General features: G+C 44.3%; 2 protein-coding genes across 7 annotated transcripts in view; one reads left to right on the top strand and one right to left on the bottom strand.

The window, feature by feature from the left end:
• Positions 1-17,240, top strand: part of kcnab1a (potassium voltage-gated channel subfamily A regulatory beta subunit 1a) — a 100,758-nt gene extending 83,518 nt beyond the window's left edge. For all 6 annotated transcript variants that reach the window (XM_035525808.2, XM_081716100.1, XM_035525809.2 and 3 more), the window contains 11 exons: positions 4,497-4,576; positions 4,761-4,805; positions 6,269-6,313; positions 7,543-7,586; positions 8,586-8,672; positions 13,657-13,742; positions 14,764-14,884; positions 15,250-15,344; positions 15,501-15,621; positions 15,987-16,075; positions 16,491-17,240. In XM_035525808.2, the coding sequence (XP_035381701.1) occupies positions 4,497-4,576; positions 4,761-4,805; positions 6,269-6,313; positions 7,543-7,586; positions 8,586-8,672; positions 13,657-13,742; positions 14,764-14,884; positions 15,250-15,344; positions 15,501-15,621; positions 15,987-16,075; positions 16,491-16,580 (903 nt within the window). In that variant the 3' untranslated portion in view covers positions 16,581-17,240. The remainder of the gene's footprint in view (positions 1-4,496; positions 4,577-4,760; positions 4,806-6,268; positions 6,314-7,542; positions 7,587-8,585; positions 8,673-13,656; positions 13,743-14,763; positions 14,885-15,249; positions 15,345-15,500; positions 15,622-15,986; positions 16,076-16,490) is intronic.
• Positions 17,241-18,862: 1,622 nt separating this feature from the next.
• Positions 18,863-21,444, bottom strand: ssr3 (signal sequence receptor, gamma). The gene is made up of 5 exons (XM_026997025.3): positions 21,236-21,444; positions 20,462-20,588; positions 20,191-20,289; positions 19,575-19,706; positions 18,863-19,195 (listed from the first exon to the last, which is right to left on the bottom strand). Exons 1-5 carry the CDS (start codon positions 21,366-21,368, stop codon positions 19,129-19,131), a joined length of 558 nt encoding a protein of 185 aa, XP_026852826.1. The 5' UTR covers positions 21,369-21,444; the 3' UTR covers positions 18,863-19,128.
• Between the last annotated feature and the right edge of the window lie 3,482 nt (positions 21,445-24,926).

The raw sequence follows: 24,926 nt of genomic DNA, 5'->3' as shown, positions 1-24,926 counted from the left end.
AGAGACGGGGAAGCATGAATAATGAGAATAAAAGAGGCTCTAAAATTGAACCTTGTGGCATGCCACATTTGATGGGAGCCAGGGATATAGAACAGTTTTCTGTTCTGACTGACAAGGTTCTGTCACTCAGGTAGGAAGTAAACCATTTATATTTTGGGCCCTGCTGTCCAAATTCTATCGATTATATCAAATACTGCACTGAGCTCAAGCAAGACTAAAATAACACAGGAACCAGCATCAACAGAGAGATTGATGCCATTATGTGCCTTCAACAGTGCAGATTCAGCACAATGCAGACCTCTCCGAACCTACGTCAGAGATGTTAGATGTATTCAACTAAGACTTGGAAGAAGACCATTTTTTTTCCAAAATCTTAGAAATAAATAATGCTTGGATATGGGCATATAGTTTTTATGGTCATTGGCATCAATGGTATGTTTCTTTAGTAGGGGTTGCACAATTGCATGTTTAAAGCTGGAAGAGATGGCTACATTTGTTAAAGAGCTATTCATTGTGGCCAAAATAAGGTGCATATTCTGTCAAAAATGTCTTTGAAAAGGTGTGACGTATAGGGACTAAGAGACAATGGGTGGGATTCATGTGTGAGACCACCTGAGACACGTGAGAGGACGATACTAGTTGAAACTGCAGGAGGTAGCTGGCTGGATTATGTGTCTCTGAGGGTCTGGGGATAAGAGGTCACATCTTATGCTGTCAGTTTTGTTGATACAGACATTTGGAAACTTCTCACAGGTTCCAGTAGTGGAAGCAGATGTACTAAATGCAGCAATATTTAAAATAGAGTTGATAGTGTTGAACAGTATTTTAGGGCTGTGGGTGTTTTTATTTGTTTATTATTATTAGGTTAGCATAATATTGCTGTCTTAAGAGAGTCGTAATTAAGCCATACACAATCTCTTGGTAAGGATGAGACCTGGAGTTGATCTTTTTTTCCCTTTTGCCTTTCTGTGAGTTCATCTAAGAGCCCGGGTGGAGTCAATCATCCATGGATTAGCAACAGTGAAGGCCTCAGTTTTAAAAGAGCTTCACAGTCCAGAATGGCACAGCAAGATAAATAAATAGTGACCAACTCATGGCCAGTGCAGGAGGAGAGGGCATCGGAGGTACCAGTTAAACGAGCGAGCTTGAAAACTTGGTATATAGATTGCCTAAGGGATCGGGACTGAGAAAGAGTGAAAAGGGACACCGGTGTTATTCATTTCAAGGCTAGAGACAGAGAAACCAGATGTCAACACAAGGTCTAATGTGTGACCTTTCTGATGTGTTGGACCCGATACTGATTGAATGTGATTAAAGAATCCACAAGGCATGAAATCACATTTACCGAAGGATTTTCTGGGCAGCAGATATGACATTAAAATCCCTTAGAATCAACAGTTTATCAGACTGAGAGTCCATGATAAAAGGTCAGAAAAGTCTTGAATGAAATTACACTCAGTTTTAGGTCTGTACACCAATGTACACAGAACAGGGCTGGTAACTTTAAAGGCTGCACCTCAAAGTAGAGTAGATACCAAAGGGTATAAATCTGCATTTAAAACAACTGTGTAAACCCAGTGGCTAAACCATCTCCACAATGGGGGCTGTACTTTGGGTAAGAGGTAAGAGGAAGGATGCCAGCACTGAGAGGAGCCATGTTTACTGAGGGCAAAACTCAGAGTAGCAATTGTTATAACGGTCCATGCTCGAAGAGCCAGCAGGGTCCGAAAACGAAACAGAACCAAGACACACAACAAAACCCAAAAAACTAAGAAAAAAACAGGCAGGCAAACAGAAAAAGACACGGAGAAACTGAGATGTGAGCCTTGATGTGTATCAGGGGGCTGGTGAGCAAAGCACAAGTCGACACGACGTTTGTAAACTCCAGCAGGTAGACGGAAAGACAATGAGTTACCTTTGGGAAGGTCTGCTGAGGGGTACGAGGAACCCATGGGGGAATGAGGTACCACAGAGAGGCCACCAGTGTAGATGATCCACAGCAACCGAAGCATGAGCGGTGTGAGCCTGTCGGAGACCAAACGGCCAGGACGCATTACGAATTCCCCATAAAACATCAGGCTAGCTACCTCACAAACAGCCAAGTTAAGCTCAGACTCTCAATAGGCCAACCGCAAACACATGCGCCAAGACAAGCGAGTATCTGGAGAGTACAGGAGAATCTCCTGTCCCACGGTAAAATGTAAGGACGGAGAGACTTACACACATATACGCTGGGTGCTCAGTGGTGCCAGCAACAGACAGGGCTTGAGTTAGGCCTGTAAAAGACTAACCTTGCCTGTGGGAGAAATGAAAAGATAAACAGTCCAGTCGTTGGGGTTTTGATGTAGTTCACAAAAGTAAACAAACAATCCAAAAACAGAAAGGGTAGCTAGGGAAAAAATGACAAACAGTTTTTATGATTTGTGTGCTGCTTGTAATCTTAGTGCCCTGGGGTTTGAATACAATACAAATCTTACAAATCTGGTAGGATTAGGTTAGAGACAAGGAAACAGAGACAGAAAGAAACAACCAAGGCCTAACCTGCCAGAGGTCTGTCTCCCTGATGAGACCTGATGAGCTTGAGCTCAGGCACACCACAGCACTTCTGTACTTTCCACGGTCTCTAGCAGACCTCTCCCTTAGTAACCTTTATAACGCCAACCCTGTTTAAAAGAAGCGTGACGCATTCTCAGCCCTAGTCTGAACTCGTGGTGTGTATTAAGGAGCCTCGTCTGTCCCCAGAGGATAAGCATGTTCCCAGAAACAGCTCCAATGCGGTTCTTTATTCACACCACTGCTTATTCATCTTAGTGGGCAAATGGCCACATGGCCGCTAGCGTGATTATTTATCTCCTCACAAGGGTCGCGGAGGTCACGACCTCGAGGTCAAAGCTCTCACTCTTCTTGGTCAGCAGGATCCTGCCCCCCCCCCCCATCAGGTGTTAGCAAAGATATTTTGACATGTGCGTGCACACACACACACACACACACGTCCAACATGGGGAGACACAGGATAACTTGTCATTCTGTGCTGGCATAGTTACACACGCAGTGTTGGCGTGGTTTGTGTCGCAGCTGTCATCCTGAGTGTGTGCATAACAGCAGCTGGGATGCTACAGCTCGCAGGCTGATTAGTGTGTGTGTGTGTGTGTGTGTGTGTGTGTGTGTGTGTGTGTGTAAGCATGCTAAGCTGTCAGCTCTGTCACAGTAATTGAGGTTGACTGCATGTGAAATTCTGGCTTTACTGGTCAGCGGACATGGTCTGCTGCTCAGGTTGATCTCCCGCTCCCGCCTTCACCAGCAGGGCACATACTTTTGAAGCTACAAAGCGAGAGCGTCCACCTATCTTAAAGTCCCACCTGTGCGGAATTATGCACAAACACTGAAACTGATTACTGATCAGTGATGCGCGCCGCTGAGCTGCTGAACAACTCCACTGCCAAAGCCACGGGTTCACGACGACATTTGGTTTTGGTTTGGTCTGCGCCTTTGCTGTGGCTGCTCTCAAACCCCTTCTCAGCGCTTCATTATGGCTAACGGGTCACCTTTGCTTAACTGAGTACTTCTTCGCTGAGAACCGACATCTGGCTGACAAGCGAGGACGACGATCTCGTTTTTTTTCTTGCATTAAACAGAGAGGGAGATCAGGGGCTCTGGGTTTAAATGCCCAGGGAAGTTCAAGCCCGGCACAGATCAATGCAATACTTTTAATACCCTGGGTGTCTTCTGGCTCAGCCTGAGATTGTCCCATTAATTTAAAGAACTAATGTTCTTGTGCCCCTGTCTCTTAATCTCACTCTCTTTCTATCTCCATCTCTCTCTCTGCTTGTCTGTGCCAATTTAATGTGATATTACGTGGCTGAGATTTTGGCTACCATGGATGGTGAAGAAAAAATATTTTGGAATTCCAGGCAAAAGTTCTTCAAGCTCAGAGAGGGGAATCAGGTTAGTTTGCTGTTTGTTGAAAACTGGCTCCAAGATTTAATTTTTTGTAAATAGCCAAATGAGCACACACACACACACACACACACACACACACACACACACACACACACACACACACACACACACACACAAATAGACTTCCCTAGTGAGTGAGGAGGTAGTGCTGACCTTTCAGCTTCTTTTGAAAAGGAGGAACTACCGACACTTAATCTCAGGCCTCAACACACTTGAAAACACCTCCGCCTGACAGAGTCTGAGTATGACAGAGGAGCGGTTGATGCAGAACAGCTGGTCCGTGAAAATAGTCTGGAAACCTCGGACCTCTCGGACATCTCGGGGGTTCGGTCTTTGGGCTGGAATCTTGGAAGTCTCAGATTCATAAAGATGGCACCTGCTGAAAAATAGCTTTTGAGCATAATTATGAAATATTTAGAACATATTAAAAAGGTTGACCAAAATAAATCTTGAAAAACATTGTGACATGATTAGTTTGCCACTTCACTTCCTTATATTTCACTTCTGCATGTCTTCTTTCTGTGTGTGTGTCCAAGGTGGCAGAGCAGCTTATGACCATTGCCTATGAGAATGGAGTCAACCTGTTTGACACAGCGGAGGTGTATGCTGCAGGCAGGTGAGCATTCATTTTCTCTCACACACACACACACACACACACACACACACACACACACACACACACACACACACACACACACACACACACACACACACACACACATTAAGCCTGGACTAAAGCCTCCTCCTCATTATGCAGGTTAAGAATGGATTTAATTTTCTCCTCTTTCTGTTTCTCTCAGAGCTGAAATTATTCTAGGAAATATCATCAAGAAAAAGTGCTGGAGGTACAGTATGAGGGTTTGTTTATTCCTGACCATGTGTTTGTGTAGTATGCAAGAATTATAACAGTCATTTCAAACTAATCAACCCTGAGGATCAGATGATGATTTTGTATGGTTGTCTGCTATGTCCCTCTGGTCCTCTGCTCTGTGGGGAAACAGCTCTCCTCTCTGTATCAAACAGGCCAGGGTTACTATGGCGATGAGTGGTTCAGCCCTTCATAAGGTCCATGTTCGATGTTTTAGCTGATCTGCACCATGATGTACCCAGACCCTAGCAAAACTGTTACCATAGCGACAGAGCAGCACCTGCAGCAAACCAAGTCACTGAGCGACTTTTGAAGAGAGCTTGTTTTCTACGTGTTCCTTACTTCATGCTCTCATCTCCACCCTAGTCTCTCTCTTTTCTGATCTGATCTCATCTCCAATCCATGTCTCTCTCTGTTCTGATCTGAGTGTGTACCTGTGCTGTATCAAATTACATATTAAAATGTTTAAGAGAAATTTTGCGTGGCACCGGTGATTATAATGTTAGAATTAAACCTACATGACAGTTCTCTTATACTAGTGTTGGCCTTTAGCATTTGGGCTGAACTTCTAAATGTCAGTCACCAAGGGCACTGAAACCATACATTCCACTGTGCCAGGAGTACAGACTCTCTTGCACACGCACACGCGCGCACACACACACCTCCCTCTCTCTCTCTCTCTCTCTCTCTCTCTCTGAAAGTGTTTCCTGTGGTCATGAAGCTACAGCTGGCTGCACTTTTGCCTCCCAGAGGAAGTTGTGCTGCTAAGGCATTGTCACTGAGTCACCCAGAATCAATTACCCCACAGCCGCCATCTGCCAGAATGTGAAGAGCGTGTGTGCGTGTGCTGAAACATGCACCTCTCCGTGCTACAACCCTCGCTTTCCTGATTTGAATGTGTTCTGATCGCTTTTGCGTAAACTGAAACAGCCGCTCTAGTTTCCACCTCTGCCAGAGTGTGAGATTGTGCCCATCACGTCAGAGTACTGGAGCTCTGAGTATGGGCTACTGCCCGCTGCCATTTCACATCGGCTGCCACAGTCATGCCACACCACCTGCACCGCACATTCCACTCCTAACCAAGTCAACAGGTTCAAGGTTTAACACCTGCAAAATAATGTTTCATCTAATATGTGATGATTAAATGACTGATTCCCACTTTCCAAAATGTTGGGACAAGTTCCGAGTGTTTACAAGTTCTGAATGAGTGTTCTTTATTTCTCTGGCACCGTTCCCAAAAAGCATCATAAAACAATGATCCTCTTTAAATGGAAGAGAAAGCATTACACTGATCAGTTCACTTCCAGGCCAGGCAGTGTGGAGGAGGAGCAGTAATGCAACGTGTAATTGCCATTTAGTAACTTATATGACTTTTAGATTGTGGAACTGTTTAGAATATACAACATGCACATTCCTTCATTTTCTCTCTCTCTCTCCTAGGAGATCCAGTCTAGTGATCACCACAAAGCTCTACTGGGGGGGGAAGTAAGTGGAGTCCTAGTCTTACTAACCTCATAGAGGAAACTCACTCCTGTCTGACACTGCAATGGAGAAATGCTTTTCCAAGTGTGTGTTTACCCAACTCTGAAGTGTTGGAGTGAAACTCTTATGCCACGAACCACCATTTTATTTCTGAAACGTGTGAAGCCGTAATCAGTGCAAGCCAGACTGGTGTCACTGGCACCAAGGAAAACGTTTACATTTCATAATTTTTTTAGTGGCTCTTGCCCACAGACACAAAAATGTGTCAACAGTAGAAGACAAAGTGAGAAAAAAAAAATGCAATGTGAATCTGAAATGATTCATAACATGAAAAGAGTAATATCCTGGCTTTGTCAAGCACAGTGTGATGTAGGGCACTGAAACACTGGAGTCTTTGTCAAGTGCAGTGTAACTTCTGGATTCTTCATAGTGGAGAATAGAAAGGTTGTGCAAACTGAAAGCAGTCTCAGTACTAAACTTCCATAAAAGTTAACCTCCACAAACCCCTTAAAGACTCTCACTAATCAGACGGCGAGTCACACACAACACTGCAGTCACAGACTGGGGTGGGGAGCAGCGAGTCCATTTCCACCAACTACCCCCACTGCTCTCTAATGGAACCCAACTCACCGTGACATCAGTAGCATCTTTATAATTCTGTAGATATCTAACCCTGTGTAGATACGCACCTTCATCTCAGCCCTTAGCTAAAATTCCAGCTTTATTTCTAGATGACTTCATTCCTGCCACATGGACAGATAGAGAGACCGCAGAGGGAGTGGGCGGAATGGGCCAAGTGTCAGTCATTGTCATGGTCCGTCCCCAAGATCCCGCCCCCAGTGATGAACCTACATTTTCTCTACTGGTACAGAGGGTTGAAGATAGTCGCCTGCATACTCCATATAGAAAGGCTCAGCTGGGCATGATAAGGTTGAAGCAAAGGAATTTCTTTCTTAATTTCCTTCAGGATCCTCTGATGAATGGCAGTCGGGGTGTTAGTATGCAGCTGTGGTGTTGGGATGTGGGGAATGGGAAATGAGCAAATGATCTTCGATCTAAGGGGAGGAGTCACGAAGGACAGACAGATGGACACATACGCGCGCATGCAGGAAGACAGACACATAAGTGTGTGTGCGCGTGCGTGCAGATAAGCAGGCCAGTGTGCTGATGTTGAAGCTGAATGAATTTGCTTCAGGCTTATTGTGTTCATACATGTTTGATTGTGTCCACAGAGCAGAGACTGAGAGAGGCCTTTCTAGGAAACATATAATAGAAGGTAAAGAATGTGTACGCACGCACACAGCCACACACATATACACGCGTGCACACACACACACACACACACACACACACACACACACACACACACACACACGATTTGGCAGGGATCATAGCTGGTGCACTTGTGTTCAGTGCTTTGCAGTAGGCAGGGAAATGATTGGTAAAATTACACTGGCCTCTCAGACAGAACTATCACCCACCCACACACACACCCACACAAAAAAACAAAAAAACAAACAAACAAACAAACAGCAAGTCATTCAAACACACAAAAGCATGCAAACTGTATGGGAACATCCAAAGTCAGAACAAAAGCACAGAAAACAAAGCGCGCGCGCGCGCGCACACACACACACACACACACACACACACACACACACACACACACACACACACACACAAAAAAAAAAAAAAAAAAAAAAAAAAAAAAAAAAAAAAAGGGCTAACTCCTCAGGGAGGTCAGGCAGTTAGGGCTAATGACCAAGGGCCAAGGGACCTCCAGCAGGGCACTAATGGAGGGCCCACAGAGCACCTACTGTGAACGCAAAAGCGTTCGCCCAGGAAAAACGTTAGCGCTAATAAGCAAAATAATTCAGATACTTGCGCTAATAGCGACATACTAACTGGTACCCCTGGCCATTGTTATTGTTACTGTTAGCCACATTAGCAACATTACCTATTTTGGAGGACGTTCTCTGCTTCCCAGTCAGCGAGGTAGAACCTATATAACTTAGAGAAGCAAGTTCGTCGTGTTTTGTATTATCCTAAACCTATACGTTAATGTTAACAACCTCTACCTCCTTCTACACATGAAAATCCAACAGCCGGCACTGTTGTCTCACACACAAACACACAAAAACAAACAAACTGGAAGCCTGAGGTAATCATTCACATTTAGGTAATACTGACTAGTTACTACTAGCTGTCCAGATTGATTGAGTCTCAGCAGCAGCAGCGTTCCTATTTGTTCAAACAAATCTCCCCTTCTTTATAGGACTCAAGGGCTCCCTCCAGAGGCTACAGCTGGAATATGTAGACGTGGTCTTCGCCAACCGGCCAGATAGCAACACACCAATGGAGGGTAAGGAGACCTGAGGAAGAGTGTGATTGAACTCACGATGATTTATAATAGCCTTTTTTTTTTTTTACAGTTTTCTGAAGAGACCAAGACCAAGCACACAAATATTAAAATAATTTACATTTGCAGCATTTAGCTGACGCTTTTATCCAAAGCGACTTACAATTATGACTGGGTACAATTTCAGCAATTTGGGGGAGGGGGAGGGGGGCAGCAGAAGTAGGTAGCCTACTATTCTGTTTCTGAGACCCTGTTGTACTTGTGGTGAACAGGGGTAGTCATGGTAACACGGTCGCTTTGTAAAGACCAGTCCCTGGGGTGCAGTCACCGAAATGGCTCATTTCTGGCTTGACCCCTCCCCTGCTCTCTTGCAAGAGGTCTGTCACCGAGTCGCTGCTTGCGAAGCCCAGCAATGCCGTGCCCGCCAGCCGCTCTGCTGGTACGCCGTTTTGACCGCTGTGGTTGCAGGAAACTGCAACTGTAACGAGCTTTGAATTGTTACGTTTGTCCAAGGCACAGGATGGTGGATCTGGGGAGAGAGAGGAAGAGGAGATGGTAAGAGAGAGAGAGAGAGAGAGAGAGAGAGAGAGAGAGAGAGAGAGAGTTAGTAAGCACGAGAAGATGGCAATGACAGATCAGTTTTGGTGTAGCCTGTAATGAGATCTGGGTTGTATGCCTCAGGTGAGACAGGGACAGAGAGGGGAATATTTTACACAGCTGTCTCAGCCAACCCACTCTGCCCTTCAGAGTGCTTAATTAAATGAACTATCTGACATGATATGCCTCACTCTCTCTCTCTCTCTCTCTCTCTCTCTCTCTGTCACTCTTTCCCCCTATCCACTCTGTTTTTCTGCTTGAAGCATCTTAAGCACTTTACCTGATACCTCACATCCTTTCTCTTTACATCATCGTTTTTCATCATTTGTTCAACTGTACACACGCCAGTTCGCCCACACAGAGGACAGGGCAGCTCTTTTGTGTCATCTTATAGCATTTCAAAGGGACTCCGTGATTTGCCCGGGCCCCTGGAATACGGCAGCGTCCTGCAAACGCCCCAGATGCTTCCCTTCCCTCACATTTCAGGCCAAGTGCAGGACATAAAGCAGGCTCCTGAATGCTTGAACGCCGACCTGCCAGCCTCTGAAGAAGGCTCCTCGGGCACTAGCTCAACTGTTTTTCTTTTCCCCTTCTTTGAGTCTTGGTTCCTCTCAAGGTTTCTTCCTCTTGCTCTATGGAGTTTTCCCGTGCTGCTGTCGCCCTCTCTTTGTGACGGCTGTTGTAAAAAGTGCCATAGAAATAAATTGCATTCATCGTTGCATTCAACCTGAATCAGACACAGATTACAGATTTAAATCTAATCCATGGTCAATTAAATAAAAAGTCATTTTATTACATTACTTTGATGGTTTACAATGCAGTTCTTTGTTGGATTATTTCATAGACATTGAGGTGTTTCCTTGTGACTAGGCTCTGAATATTTCACGGACATACCTGATCCAATATGATCGCTAACGACTCTGATCGGAGCAGCGCTGGTGAGAGCTCAGTATAGGCCTTAATAAGAAGGCAGAGGCCCTGGGTCTTTATTGGCTCGTTAATGTTTCACTTGTGCTAACCAGTCATTACCGTCACACTAATCTCCGTCATTAGAGTGTATTGGTGGCGGCTGTGGACACTGTTTGAGATGCTAGGGTTGTTGGGCTCTTGAGTTAGTTATAGGTACTTATGTCTGGAGTTATGCTATCTGTCTCAAATTCAAATAGCTTTATTAGAATTATAATTAGCAAGTGTTTGAATATTAATAGCTATAAATGATAGTGATAGTGTTGGGGGGGGAAAAGAAAAAGAAATTAAAAATATATATAATAAAAGGTTCATATATACACATACTTCTGTAAATATACTCTGATCAGCCATAACAATAAAACCACCTGCCTAATATTAGATAAGTCCCCCTCATGGCATCAAAACAGCTCAGACACATAGATCCATGGACTCCACAAGACCTCTGAAGGCATTCTGTGGTATCTGGCACCAAGACATTAGAGTCAGACCCTTTAAGTCTTCTAAATGGCGGTATGGAGCCTCTGGGGATCAAACTAGTTTTCCCACAGATGCTTGATTGGATTGAGAGGCAAAGTCAACACCTTGAACTCTTTGTTATGTTCCTCAAAGCATTCCTGAACGGTTTTTGCAAGTGTGTCAAGGTGCATTATCCCGCTGAAAGTGACTAGGGAATTAGGGAATACAGTTGCTATGGATTGGGTGTGTATGGTCCAAAACAGTGTTTAGGTAGGTGGGACGTCTCAAAGATCACTGCCTCCGCCAGCTTAACTTCTTCCCGTAGTGCATCCTGTTGCCATCTCTTCCCCAGGTAAGTGATCCGACATCTGGACATCTGACAGAGACATTTGGCTGTCCGCAAGCTGTAAAAAAAAAAAAGTGTTCCTTCAGACCAGACCACCTTCTGCCATTGTTCCATGCTCCAGTCCTGATGCTCACTTTCAGCGGGGGTCAGGGGTCAGCATGTTGCACTGAGTGTTCTGACACCTTTTTATCATAGCCAGCAGTAACCTTTTCAGCAGTGGGTGCTACAGTAGCGCTTCTGTGGGATTTGACCAATCAGGTAAGCGTTTGCTCACTACGTGTACCAGCAAGCCTAGGGTGCTCTTGGCCATTTTGCGGGTTCACTGATTGTCCTTCCTTGTAACACTTTTGGTGAATACCTCACATGGAACCCCTACAACCTGCCGTTTTGGAGATGCTCCAACCCAGTCGTCTAGCCATCACGGTTTGGTCCTTCTTAAAGTCACTCAGGTCCTTACACTGCCTCCAACACATCAACTTCAAGAACTGACTGTTCACTTGTTGAAAATAGATCCCACCTCGTGACAGGCACCAGTGTAGCAAGATAATCCATGTTATTGCTGTGTACCACCTTAGATGGTGCGTATTGTGTTTTATTGCCACGCCCCACTCGGGTGGTGTGTGTTTTGCTTCAGTAACTGTACTGCCTGTGTATTATTATGTCATCATGTTCTTAGCTTTTTAAGCCTGTTTGTCTGACCCATGTCAGTCACTGAAGTTACGCTGGCTTCCTTTAGTTATCATCAGCAAACGTTTAGGATCAATTTCATTTAATGACTTTCATTCACCCCTTCAGTTGGAGACATTTGCTGCATGTCTTACACTCACGACAGTGTTTCCTACCAGTGCATTCACAGTCTTACTGAATGTGACAGATGCACTGATTAATAGCCATTATTACAAAGTCTATAAAAATATAGATGATAAAGTCTAATGCCCAGTTAAGAAAATATTCTTGCTGAAGGGTTAAAGAAGGTGTAGGGCATGTGCTGTAGGAGCTAGCAGCAGATCATCTGCATATAAAGAGGATTTTTATATCTGTTTCATTTCATGCTAATCCAAAATTTGATGATTATTCAAAGATTGTTGCAAATTTGTTGATGTAATTATTCAAGAGTGAGTGACAAACTACAACCGTGCGGCATTCCACAACCCGCCTCCTCACTATCTCTCTCTTCCTTTCTCTCTCTTTTTCGTTCTCTCTCTTTCTCTTTTCTCTCTCTTCTCTCTCTTTCTCCCCCTTTCTCTCTATCTCTCTCTCTCTCTCCTACATCCTGCTCCCTTTCCGCGCTCTCTGGTAAAAGTACGATGGTACCTGTGCATTGGCCTCTGTGCTTTCGCTGACTGTTCCAGAGCTGCAGTGCACGTATGTGCCGCAAGTGTGTGAGACGCATATTACAGCTACCTGTAGAATCCACCTCGCTGTCATTAGTGCTGCCACACACTCCTCCGCCCTCGTTACTGATGCCCCCAACGCCGGCCCCTCTGTGCCCCCGCGCCAGAGCGCTCTCATAGGCGTACCCAGGTAAAGCTCCACCTAGCAGAGCAGACAGCCAGTGCATGACAGCGCTTTGGCTTCTAGTCCCAGGAGAGCCATTTCTGCTGTCCCAAGCAGATGAGAGGGCATGCAGTTCAGTCTTTTTGTGAGGTCATCACTGATGTGCTGGAAACAGGTGACTGAGGCAGGAGAATCCAGTTAGGCAGGGGAGCGGTGAGCAGGGCAGGTCTTCAGATCAGGGCATGGCAGCTTGGAATGCCAGAGAGAGTGTCCACATCTATACCAGAATGCCAGAGACAGTGTCCACAACTGTATGAGAATGCAAGAGATAGTGTCCACAACTGTATCGGAATGCCAGAGATAGTGTCCACATCTGTATCGGAATGCCAGAGACAGTGTCCTCGTCTATATCGGAATGCAAGAGATAGTGTCTACATCTGTATTGGAATGCCAGAGACAGTGTTCTCGTCTATATCGGAATGCAAGAGATAGTGTCCACATATGTATCGGAATGCCGGAGTCAGTGTCCATGTCTATATCAGAATGCCAGAGACAGTGTCCTTGTCTGTATGGGAATGCCAGAGGCAGTGTCCTTGTCTGTATGGGAATGCCAGAGACAGTGTCCACGTCTATATCAGAATGCTAGACACAGTGTCCTTGTCTGTATGGGAATGCCAGAGACAGTGTTCTCATCTATATCGGAATGCAAGAGATAGTGTCTACATCTGTATTGGAATGCCAGAGACAGTGTCCACATCTGTATTGGAATGCCAGAGACAGTGTTCTCGTCTATATCGGAATGCAAGAGATAGTGTCCACATCTGTATCGGAATGCCGGAGTCAGTGTCCATGTCTATATCAGAATGCTAGACACAGTGTCCTTGTCTGTATGGGAATGCCAGAGACAGTGTTCTCATCTATATCGGAATGCAAGAGATAGTGTCTACATCTGTATTGGAATGCCAGAGACAGTGTCCACATCTGTATTGGAATGCCAGAGACAGTGTTCTCATCTATATCAGAATGCAAGAGATAGTGTCCTCATCTGTGTGGGAATGCCAGAGACAGTATCAGGGTGTATACCTCTGCATAATGTGCTTTTGCTTCAACCTGTTTCTCCAGAGATTGTGAGGGCCATGACCTACGTGATCAACCAGGGAATGGCCATGTACTGGGGAACATCACGATGGACAGCCATGGAGATCACGGTGAGTGGAAACAGCTGTACTGGACACCCTAGACCAAGACGGGCTGCAGACGGCAGCGGGAACACCAGAACGAGACGTAGCAGCATCCCGCGGAGCATTCGCAGGGCCGCATACCCGCTTTGATCCGCAGCTGAGCCACCAGCAGCTTTCTGTTCGCTTGTCTGGGCGGAGGAAAAGAGGAGGACGATGGCTTGTCGTTGTACAAAAAGCTAAATAAAGTTGATTTGGCGAAGGGTGGAGCCAGCAGCTGTCCTTTGGCATTGTTATTTCCGTGTTACTTAGAGCTACACTGCCGCTGCAAAATCGGGGGTGCTGATGCTGCCCGCACTAATGACAGCACACGTCGCACGTGGCGGCCTTGGCAAGGGCGTGCCCGGAGCGTGGCGCTGTAATTCGGCTAGTATCATTAATTCATGGGGTAATAAATGGCAGTTGCAGCTGGTCGGATTTGCACTTGCCACAGTCAAGCAAGGCAGATGCAGTAATGACCTATAATTTGTGCAGCAGTGATCACTTTGCCAGGGTTTCTGGTGTTACACCAAAGAGAGTCCCTCCTACATATCCATCCACCCACCAGGAGCTCCCAGTAGGGGGTGTTTTAAATGATGCTGTGGCTTGTGCTAATTTTCCTAAGAGACGAGCCAAGCTGAACCTAAACAAAAAAGGTTATATATGTAGTAATCTTTATATATATATATATATATATATATATATATATATATATATATATATATATATATAATTTTTATTGTTAAGTAATTAATAATTATTAGCGAATTATTATCTTTATTTTTATCCATTATCTATAATAATTTACTTACTTAAAAGATAATTATCTTTTCAAGTAATTATTACACATCAGCTTTTTGGTCTCTGTCTGTCTCTCCCTTCGTCTCTCTCTCTCAAATTCTCTCCCTTTCTTTCCCTCTCTCTCCCTTTCTTTCCCTCTCACTCTCTCTCTCTGACTCTCTCTCTCCCTTTCTTTCCCTCTCTCTCTCTCTCTCTTTCTCTCTCTCTCTAGGAGGCGTACTCTGTGGCGAGGCAGTTTAACCTCATCTCCCCTGTATGTGAGCAGGCAGAGTATCATCTCTTCCAAAGGGAGAAAGTGGAGGTGCAGCTGCCAGAGCTGTACCACAAGATAGGCAGGTGTCAGTCATCAGTCCCCGCCCCCCTGGAGACCTTGATCTGTGATATACAGCACACTCCATCTTCCTAGTGTCAAACCTGGAAATGCATTCAGGCTTCTGTCCTCAGCCCTGTAAACGGTTGATGGATGGCATTCTATAACTCTCTCTCTCTCTCTCTCTCTCTCTCTCTCTCTCTCTCTCTCTCTCTCATTTTCCTTCCTGCATGTCTTTACGGCATCGTGATGAATTAGTGTCATGGCTACTGATTGACATAGGCTCATACGTCTCTTGTGTGTCTCATGTGCCTCTTGTCAAGTCTCATATTTCATGCACCCACACCCCTGTTGATCTGGTGTGTGTGTGTGTTTGTGTGTGTGTAGGTGTGGGTGCTATGACCTGGTCTCCTCTGGCCTGTGGCGTCATCACTGGAAAATATGAAAATGGCATCCCAGAATCCTCTAGGGCATCGATGAAGGTATACACATTCACTGAACACCGGTTTCACTGACCTTTTTAGTGGTGAGAAGTGACTGTATTATTGTCTTTGTGTCTTCCTGACTCTCCAGTTTGTCTTCTCTCTCTCTCTCTCTCTCTCTCTCTCTCTCTCTCTCTCTTTCTCTCTCTGCCGCAGTCATACCAGTGGCTGAAGGATAAGATTCTCAGCGAGGATGGGAGGAAACAGCAGGCCAAGCTGAAGGAATTGTCCCATATCGCAGAGAAGCTTGGCTGTACACTGCCCCAGCTTGCTGTGGGTGAGCACCATTGCTGCCCTCTGCACAGCAGCGCCCCCTGCAGGCCTGGCCTGGAGGATCTCGTTCTGGGTGCCTGAGAAGAAGCACCTGCCCCTTCAGAGAACTGACTGATTTACAAATTCCTAGTATCCAATCAAATTTGTATGCTTTCTCTTGCAACCATAAGGGATGAGTTAGGCATTTTCAGTTCTACTACACCCCCTAGTGTTCACATGCAGAACAGCAGTTTTGAGGTCTCAATGTAGTTTCCAAATGCCTGTGGCATTACTATGCATTGTTCCATGTATTTGGTCAATGTTGTAGCTCTCAAAGCATGTGTATGTGTGTATGTGTGTGTGTGTGTGTGTGTGTGTGTGTGTGTGAAGCCTGGTGTCTGAGGAATGAAGGAGTGAGTTCTGTTCTCTTAGGAACCTCCAACCCAGAACAGCTAACGGAAAACTTGGGAGCCATCCAGGTTAGTACACACACACACCTGCACTCAAACACATTCACATTTGCATGTTTACATTCACTCACACCTAAGTGCCATCAGTCCTGATGCCAGGCTACCGTGTTTGGATTTAGCATTCTTTAACTATCATCTTGCATGGAGCAAGTAGGATTCTGAGTGTGTGTGAGTGAGTGAGCTCGAATCACCGCACTAAACCCTGCCGGATCTTGTTTGTGTACTTAAGCGTGTTCACAATTGAAGTGTGTTTTAAACACACTGCGAAAACGGCAGGTGTGAATTCCGCACTGCCGCATGTTCTTCGGTGCTTGAGGTTAACCATCTATTAAAGCACAAATTAATTTCCCTCCCTTTATCTTAAGATAATCCAGGACATCCCGGTGAACATTCTTTATCCTTATCTTGTATATCATTCACTTAGGTCCTTCCCAAGATGACCTCCCACGTGGTGTCCGAGATTGACCACATCCTCGCGAACAGGCCCAACACTAAGAAAGACTACCGCTCCTAAGGATACGGGCTCCCGCGCCCGGTGCTGATCCGAACACGCCACCACCCCTTTTCCTCTTCCTCCTCCTCCTCCTACAGGAGTCTGCGAGAGCTGAGCCTGGTTGTGCACCTACTGCCTCCTCCCCTTTCGCCCACGCAGGCTCGGCGCCGTGACGACGAGAACCGCCTTCTCCAAACCGCGGCTTTGTAAGCGCCGACATAGCTGCACCTCCGACTAGCACCACCTCCGACGCCATCCTGACCCTGATCAGTGAACTGAAAGCCATCACAGCTGTGTGGGGACCTGGAGAACCGCTATAGGGGCCGCTGGTGTGGAGCCCTCTGCTGTTCAAACGGGAGAACCGCAGCCTTGATTCAATAAACTTGCAAAGAGCACCAGTTCTGTGGAACGAGGTGTCTTGTTCTGTGCATCCTTAGATCTAGCCTCTGTCAGTCCCTTGCTTCTGTAAAGAGAGCCTGCATCGCTGATCACATCACTAATTAAAGAAACAGTATCGTTATCATCCTCGCTTTTGGCCAATAATGGGCAACGTTTGGCTTACGACCTTTGAAATTTAGGATAGGAACAAAAGCAGAGCATTTTAGTCGCTAACCCAGACAATGTCTTCAGCTGTCACACTGTGTGTATATGTGTGTGTGTGTATGTATATATATATATATATATATATATATATATATATATATATATATATATATATATATATATATATATATATGAGAGAGAGATCAAGGTATTTCTTGCTCTGTGTGTGTATGTATATATATATGTATATATATATATATATATATATATATATATATATATATATATATATATATATATATATATATGAGAGAGAGATCAAGGTAGTTCTTGCTCTGTGTGTGTATGTATATATATATATGTGTATGTATATATATATATATATATATATATATATGAGAGAGAGATCAAGGTAGTTCTTGCTCTGTGTGTGTATGTATATATATATATATGAGAGAGAGATCAAGGTAGTTCTTGCTCTGTGTGTGTATGTATATATATATATGTGTATGTATATATATATATATATATATATGAGAGAGAGATCAAGGTAGTTCTTGCTCTGTGTGTGTATGTATATATATATATATATGTATATATATATATATATATATATGAGAGAGAGATCAAGGTATTTCTTGCTCTGTGTGTGTATGTATATATATATATGTATATGTATATGTGTATATATATATATGTATATATATGAGAGAGAGATCAAGGTATTTCTTGCTCTGTGTGCAGTTCCCTTCCCTTTTCCCTCTGGTTCTGCGTGATTCTTATCACAAGGCCTGTGTTCACATCTCTCTCTATGGTGTGGTCATCAATCTCACCTCTTAACGATTCAAGTTTAACTACAAACATTGAAGAAATGATTCAATGCATTCTGAAACCTTAAACTTAACTACAGTTGGATTTATTCCATTAGTTTGGCATGATTCAAACTAACGACTTTTGAGACTATATTAAATATGAAAAAAATCTAGAAGCATTTAGACAGTAGACTAGACGGCAACCTTTGATGGAGATCCGTTTTCCTGCTTTGTGCCATCCTGTTTGAAAGCCATATTCTACAGGGCTGGGGCTTCTTTTGAGTGAATGACCGATCAACAATAAATGCTGCATTCATCTCACCAATCTCATCATCAGTTACCTGTATTTACTTATGACACTGTACTGTCTTTGCTTTGCTTATTTGTAAGTCACAAACGGCTCCATGCTATCAGCACATAGGAGCGCGTCCGGTGATTCTGCAGTGTAAATGTTTTGGAGCTCAGAACTGTCCACGGGGGTGATCCAGTAGCGTGGAGGAATTAGTGTCGCTAGCCATCACCTCTGGACCGAGCGCCTTGTCAGTCGCTTGCGTGGGAAACGCCAGGGATTCTGACATTCTTCCACATGTCTATATGAAAATGTACATAATTGAGGAAAATACTGAGGGTGCAGGTTGTTGCGTTTGAAAAAAAACGGAATTCTTAAGAGTGAATTATACTTCCTAAGGGTTTATTGTGCTATTTGGTAAAGGGTGACTGTGGCTATACAGGCTGTGGTGAATCTCTGCTTCAGGGTGTTTGTCCACGTAATGCACTTAATCCCTGTATGAAAGGAGTGACTTCTGTAAATATATACAGTACATAGTTCTAGAGTATATGCTTGAAATAAAAACATGACAGTGGAACTTGCTGGGTGTGTGTTTGACTTTCCATACATCTGAATTGTCCTGTTGCACGCATGCAGGAATAATGGCACTGCCTCCATGCTGGATGAACAGTCTTTTATTGGTTTTTTTTTGTTTGTTTGTTTTGTTTGTTTTTTTAAAACAGGGCAGCAGACAGACACGGCACCCAGGGTTTGTGATTGGCCTGAATTTCAAGAAAGTCCACAAATGAAATGATAAGGTCTCCTCTTGCCCAGCTCTCTGTCCCTCTTCCTCATCCCATAACACTCCACCCCCAACAATCACAGGCCCCAACCCCCAGTTTCTGGCCCCACCCCCAGTCTCTCTTGTACGTCTCCCTTCTTCCTCTCACTTTGAGCCAGTGGACAACAGGGCGATGAGACCAGAGGAGGCAATGATGGACAGAATGTAGTTCCTGTTGAGAGAGAGAGAGAAAAAAGGCTTTGATAATTCATCCAAACTTTCCCCAAGTAAAGAATATTGGCATTTCAGGTGTTTGCAGAAGACATTTATGTAACTTTCTATTAAATACACCTAAACTGGACCGTTTTAACTAAAAGCAAGATAAAACAGTAAAATAAGGGGGGGGGAGTTCTGATTTATCTTTAATGACATACAGAGAAAGGGAGGACTGAGATGCAGAATAGAGACAGACAGACTGACACAGAGACAAATACAGAGAAAGACAGACGAAGGCCCTTAACCCTCAATTGCTCAAGTTGTATTCAGTCATAATTGTAAGTCGCTTTGGGTAAAAGTGTCAGCTAAATGCCATAAATGCAAATGACCCTTACACTGTGGGGTTGAAGTTCTTCAGCAGGAAGAAAGAAGCGATGATAACAAGCACGAGGAAGAGCGTGTTGTTGTAGAAGATGGAGAATGTCGTTGCCTCGTAATCTGCCACCTCATTCTTCTTCCACAAGATCCTATTTAGAGGAGGGAAAAAACCTTTAACCAGCAATATAAACAGGAAATATTGCAGATTATTCATAAATGTTATGCTTTTAAATGCCAATTACAGCAGATAATCATCACACTGACTCAAAAACATCTCACGATGCCAATAAAACAGCTGGTGCTTGGATTATTACTGAAAATGCAGATTCTAATTCATCAATAATCTTTTTCACAGCAGACAGTAAGCCTTCATTGTGAACTAACCTCATGTTAATAGAGTGCAAACTAGATTTGTGTGTTAACTGGATAACAACTGGTCAAGAAAGAAAAATAATCTTTTTTTTACTGCAAGTGAACACTGTTGACACTGGCATAAGTTATCTATACAGCCAAGAGCTTGTTTTGCTTCCAAATATACCAACAAACTTAACACAGTATCTTCACACTTAGGCTTAGTTCGTACTTGGTTACTCATTTGATATAAAAGTCAGTCACTGGGTCTGCTGGGTTTACCTCTCATCTTTTTCTTTGCGGGACATCTTGCGGTTGTCAGCCTCAGAGAGTTTGCGAGTCACTTCCTTGGAAACAGCATCTTCACGTTTCTGAGCAACTCTGCCAGCACATGGTAAAGACACAAATTTACTCCTCCACCATGTCCAGCAAACAATATGTAAAACCTAGATCACAATTCTCATAGAGAAACACACTTAAAAAGGCACTCTGAAAGTATCTACCAAAGGAAAAAATAAAAGTTGTATAGATGTGTTGGTGAACAAGATCTTACTTGTGCTTCAGAACGAACTTGACGTTTTTGTAAGCAAAAGCCACCAGGTAGGTGCTGACCAGGGTCATGACAGCGTACAGAACCGCCGATTGAACCAAGTCCATGTGCCAAATCCTCCAGAACAGCCCTGTCGAAAAGACATCATCGATTCTGTACTGAGATTTCTGCTAACGGCGATGTGGCTTTGCGACTCGTACATACAAATAAAACACTAGCATAGAAACAATCGCAGTGTCTGCACATTATATATAACAATCTGGCATTACAGACAGTACAAGTCAAAGGTGGAATACAACATACATTAAATGCAATCAATATAACCCAGCTAGCTAGCAATCAAAATAAATCTCACAGTGCTCAAGGAAATAAGATAATGCTACTCCTGTAGCTAGCTAACGAGATTTGGGGGGATGTCTGAGTAAAGAAAATTTTACTTGCATTATCACAATATTGTAGATGTGTGGTCTACATAGTATGTGGAAATAACTGCATCGAAGCAAGCCCCCTAAACTCAAACATACCGCTAGATAAGATAGCTGCCCAACTAGCCAGCTAGCCAACTTTGTTACTCTAGCTTAGACGGCTAATAAGAAGAAAACAAGTCGGTATTTTAGTTCTACCAAGAATATAATATAAGTGACATGGGACAAATGAAAGGGGGTTGTTCCTGAACTGCAAAAAGCCAGCTAGCCAATGGCATAACCTGACTAGCTTGTGAAAGTTGAAGTTAGTGGACGAGCTAGCCAAAGCTAGCCACGTATGCTAGCTACTTACATATGGGAATTGCGGAGACGATGAGGGCATTGCCGTAGAAAAGCGCAGTGGACTTGGCGGACAGGTTTCTGCTGAAATCTTGGAGAAGGAGATCTTCTTCAGACTGTTGCTTATTGCCGCCTTTCGGTGCCATGGTTTACTCGTTTCCACTACTCGGACTGACACGTATGTGCTCAGGGTGGCTGAAACGCGAATGCCGCGTCAGCACCAACTCCGAGATCTTTTGCTGACAGTCTCAGCACCATCTGCTGTCTCGGAGTGCAAACGGCCTTTGGCGAACCTCTTAATCGTGTTGTGTTCATGAATATATAACCAAGCTGTGTTTATGAGTAGCCTAGGAAGTGTTTAGAAACAATGGCGCACATTTCAAAATACACCCTTTAAAGAATTCACGACGACTACAAGAGAGGGGTCGCGACTCGTTTCGCCTTTAGGTAAATGTTTTTCTAAAAAGCCACTTTGAGTACTGTGGGTTAGTGGTAAACTCCAGTCAGCACTGACATGCACACGTCATTGTTTCATTGGATGCACGTCCTGAGAGGGAGCACGTCCTCACATCTCCTAGACGAGCTTCCTTTTCCCGCCTCACCTGTGGAGGAAAACAAAGCCACAGTCCAGTTTGCGTGCTCGGTCTTCCCTCTGGCGCAAGGATTATACATTCAAGGCAAAGCATGTGCCCGTTGGCAAGAGGCCTGCCAAGACCATGTGAGGACAATGTGTTACCCCCCACGCCCAATTTTCTCAGGGAGGCCTTGAGCCGTGGGCTGGCACACACTGCATGCAAAAGCAGGCACCTCAGGGCAAAAAAAAAAAACCGCTCAGAGGGTCAAGGCTTCTTCAGCTCAGACGTCATGGTAACATGAGGCATAGTTTAGACAAGGATGCACATTTCTATGCAGAACAGCCCTGGAGAATTAGTGGGACTGCCTGCTCTGTAAGCAACACAAAGTGTTATATTGCACACTCTCTCTCTCTCTCTCTCTCTCTCTCTCTCTCTCTCTCCTTTGTTTCCCTCTCTCTCTCTCCCTTGTTCCACTCTCTTTCTGTCTGTCCCTTTCTTTCTTTCTCTTTATCATTCTCCCTCCTCTCTTTGAGAATCCTCTGGATTTCTGTCCATAGTGATCTGGGCACAACAAGCAAGAAGCACCGTGCGTGACTGCACAGAATCAGGAAGACGCGTGTGTTCACTGGGCGTCAGGAAGAAGCAGAGAGATGGGCAGAGATAAGGTGAATTGGGCGGGGCCTCAGAGAAGCCAACCAGGTAAAGGAAGAGTTCACTGTTAGGTGATTGAAGCCACGTGGCCTTCCCCTGCTGCCAAAGAGATGTCACATCTCATTCTCTGGAGTGTGCTTCTTGGAAGCATTCCATCCAGTTCGATCACACTGACTTCCAAAACAGAAGAACAGGTGGAGCCCTGCTTGACAGCATGACATTCCTCACAGTACCTGCAGGAATGCTTTAACTTATCCACCAGTAAAGTCATTTGATTGGTTGACACTGCTATTGGGGCCCTGATGGAAATTAGACATGACTAGTGCAACAGACGTACGATTCGTCATAAGGGTAGTGTTTAAAAAATGACTTTTTCCATCTCTTGGACAGGCTTGACGGCGTAGGCGGGGCGGCGCTCTGCTGAAGAGAAGTCCTTTGTTGTGATGGAGAACTGCGGTGGGGTGGGGGAGTGGAGTGGGGTGACGACGTGGTTAAAAACCAGAAAGAATGAGCAAGCAGACAGGAACAGGCAGAAACCGTTGGCAGCAACAGCAAAATATCTCAGAAAGTATAAAAGAATAAAAAAGGAGTGTGATATTTAAGGAATGTAGTGCGTCAAGCTGCGTATATATCAGCAAGACTTGCCAATATTTGGCTGAATTGGCTGAAATAGTTATTTACAAATTACTGTGGATAATCATTTATTTTGTTTGGATCATTTATATTGTTTCCTTTAATAAGCTTTTTTTTTCTTGGTGAGGAATTGTTTAGTTCAGTGTGTGGGTGCTTGCTCTTCCTTCCCTTGAGCACGGCATAGCCTTCATCCTCTCCGCTCCTCATCCTCGCACTGCCGGCCCCCTGTGCCCAGAGGTCTGCAGTGTGCTGCATAATTCTCACTCATCATCTCCCACCTCACAGACTTGCGTGTGTGTGTGTGTGTGTGTGTAAGGAGGGTGATCTGAGCTCCAGCTTTGAGAGATTGGCTCATGTATGTGTACATGTCGTGGGCAAATATCTGAAAGTAGTGTGGGAGAATGTGTTGGTGTATGCATGAGTGTGTCAGCGAGATCACACCCAGCATTTTCAGAAATGTTATTTGTGCTTCCACTGAATGTCATTCACTGATATCCATATTAGGTGCCTTAAATCAGTTAGTTTTCTACACTTCATTGTAAATGTTGGAAGAAGAAGAAGAGATAGCAAGATGAGATCATAACTAGAGGTTATTACTTTTAAATACCAAACCATGTGAGAACCAAATGAACCACCTGTGTTCATTAGGACTTACTCCATAATCTTGATACTGACCATGTTAAACACAATATTGTGTACAGTATTGTGTACTCCACAATAAAACCCACGGTTCATCTAAATGTACACAACACACCTAACAAGCAGTCCAAACACAACACACATTTACATGTCATTTAAGTTTATTATAAGGGAATTGGGATTATTTATGGCATATCCAACAACCACTGGGTGACACACCAAGCAACCTGCAAGACAAAAGCCCAACTGTTCAGCTAACTCAATTTCACGTGTGGTAACTGTCTTCAGCTCTACCCAAAGTCAGCAGGAAATGGGAAAGACTCAACTGGGTTGGCCACCAGTGCTGTCCATCAACTACACTAGCTCAAAACATTGTCTACAGTCATATTAAATGATGATCTGTCTAAATAGGTTGCACAAGTGTTCTTGTCTGCAACAACAGTGTAGAAGCTAACTTTTTTTCATTTCAGTAATGGGGTTTCAAATGTACATAATCATGCTTGCAAGTTAGATGTGAGCAGAGTCATGAGGTGCAGCCTGGCCTGCCAAGGCTGTATATCAAAACGGAATCACTAAAAAAGCAAATGAATGCAAACACAAGATGTTGACATTTCAGCCACAGATGAAGGCATATTTGCCTGTGTCCCTCTGAAAGGTCACTGTGTTTTGCAGTAGTGTCGTCTGTGTGTATACGTGTGTGTATAAACCTGTGTGCGTGTGTGTGTGTGTGTGTGTGTGTGTGAGAGAGGAAAGCAGAGGATGGAAAAACAATCTCAGTGTGGCCTCCTGAAAGACGAAAACAACCCAGTGGGAAACAGAAAATAGAGAAGTTTAAAAAGAACTCATGGCCTACCTGTGACTACAGAATGGCAGGAACGGCTGGCCAGACAGGACGTGTGCAAACTATATGCTGTGGCAGGATCTCTCACACACCCAAACATACTCCAGTGGTGAACACAACCAAAGCTCCTACAATCTCATCAAAAGCCCATCTCGTCTGAGGTTAAAAGCTAGGGATGAACCTGACAAATTTAATGGTGCCCTATGTGACAAAACCCTTGTGTTACACATACCATTTGGAAAATAATAGTGCATTTGGAAAATAATAATAGTCTAAGACACTACAGGCTCTAACACAAAATACAGAAGCCAAAATGTTAAGCACCCAGTAAAAACATATCATACTTGACGCAGAAGACTTCAGAA

The sequence above is a fragment of the Electrophorus electricus genome, chromosome 6 (assembly GCF_041902795.1).
Source record: "Electrophorus electricus isolate QZ-2024a chromosome 6, ASM4190279v1, whole genome shotgun sequence".
NCBI classification, from domain to species: domain Eukaryota; kingdom Metazoa; phylum Chordata; class Actinopteri; order Gymnotiformes; family Gymnotidae; genus Electrophorus; species Electrophorus electricus.
Note: the sequence above shows the minus strand (reverse complement) of the source record. Positions and strands in the feature narration are given on the sequence as shown.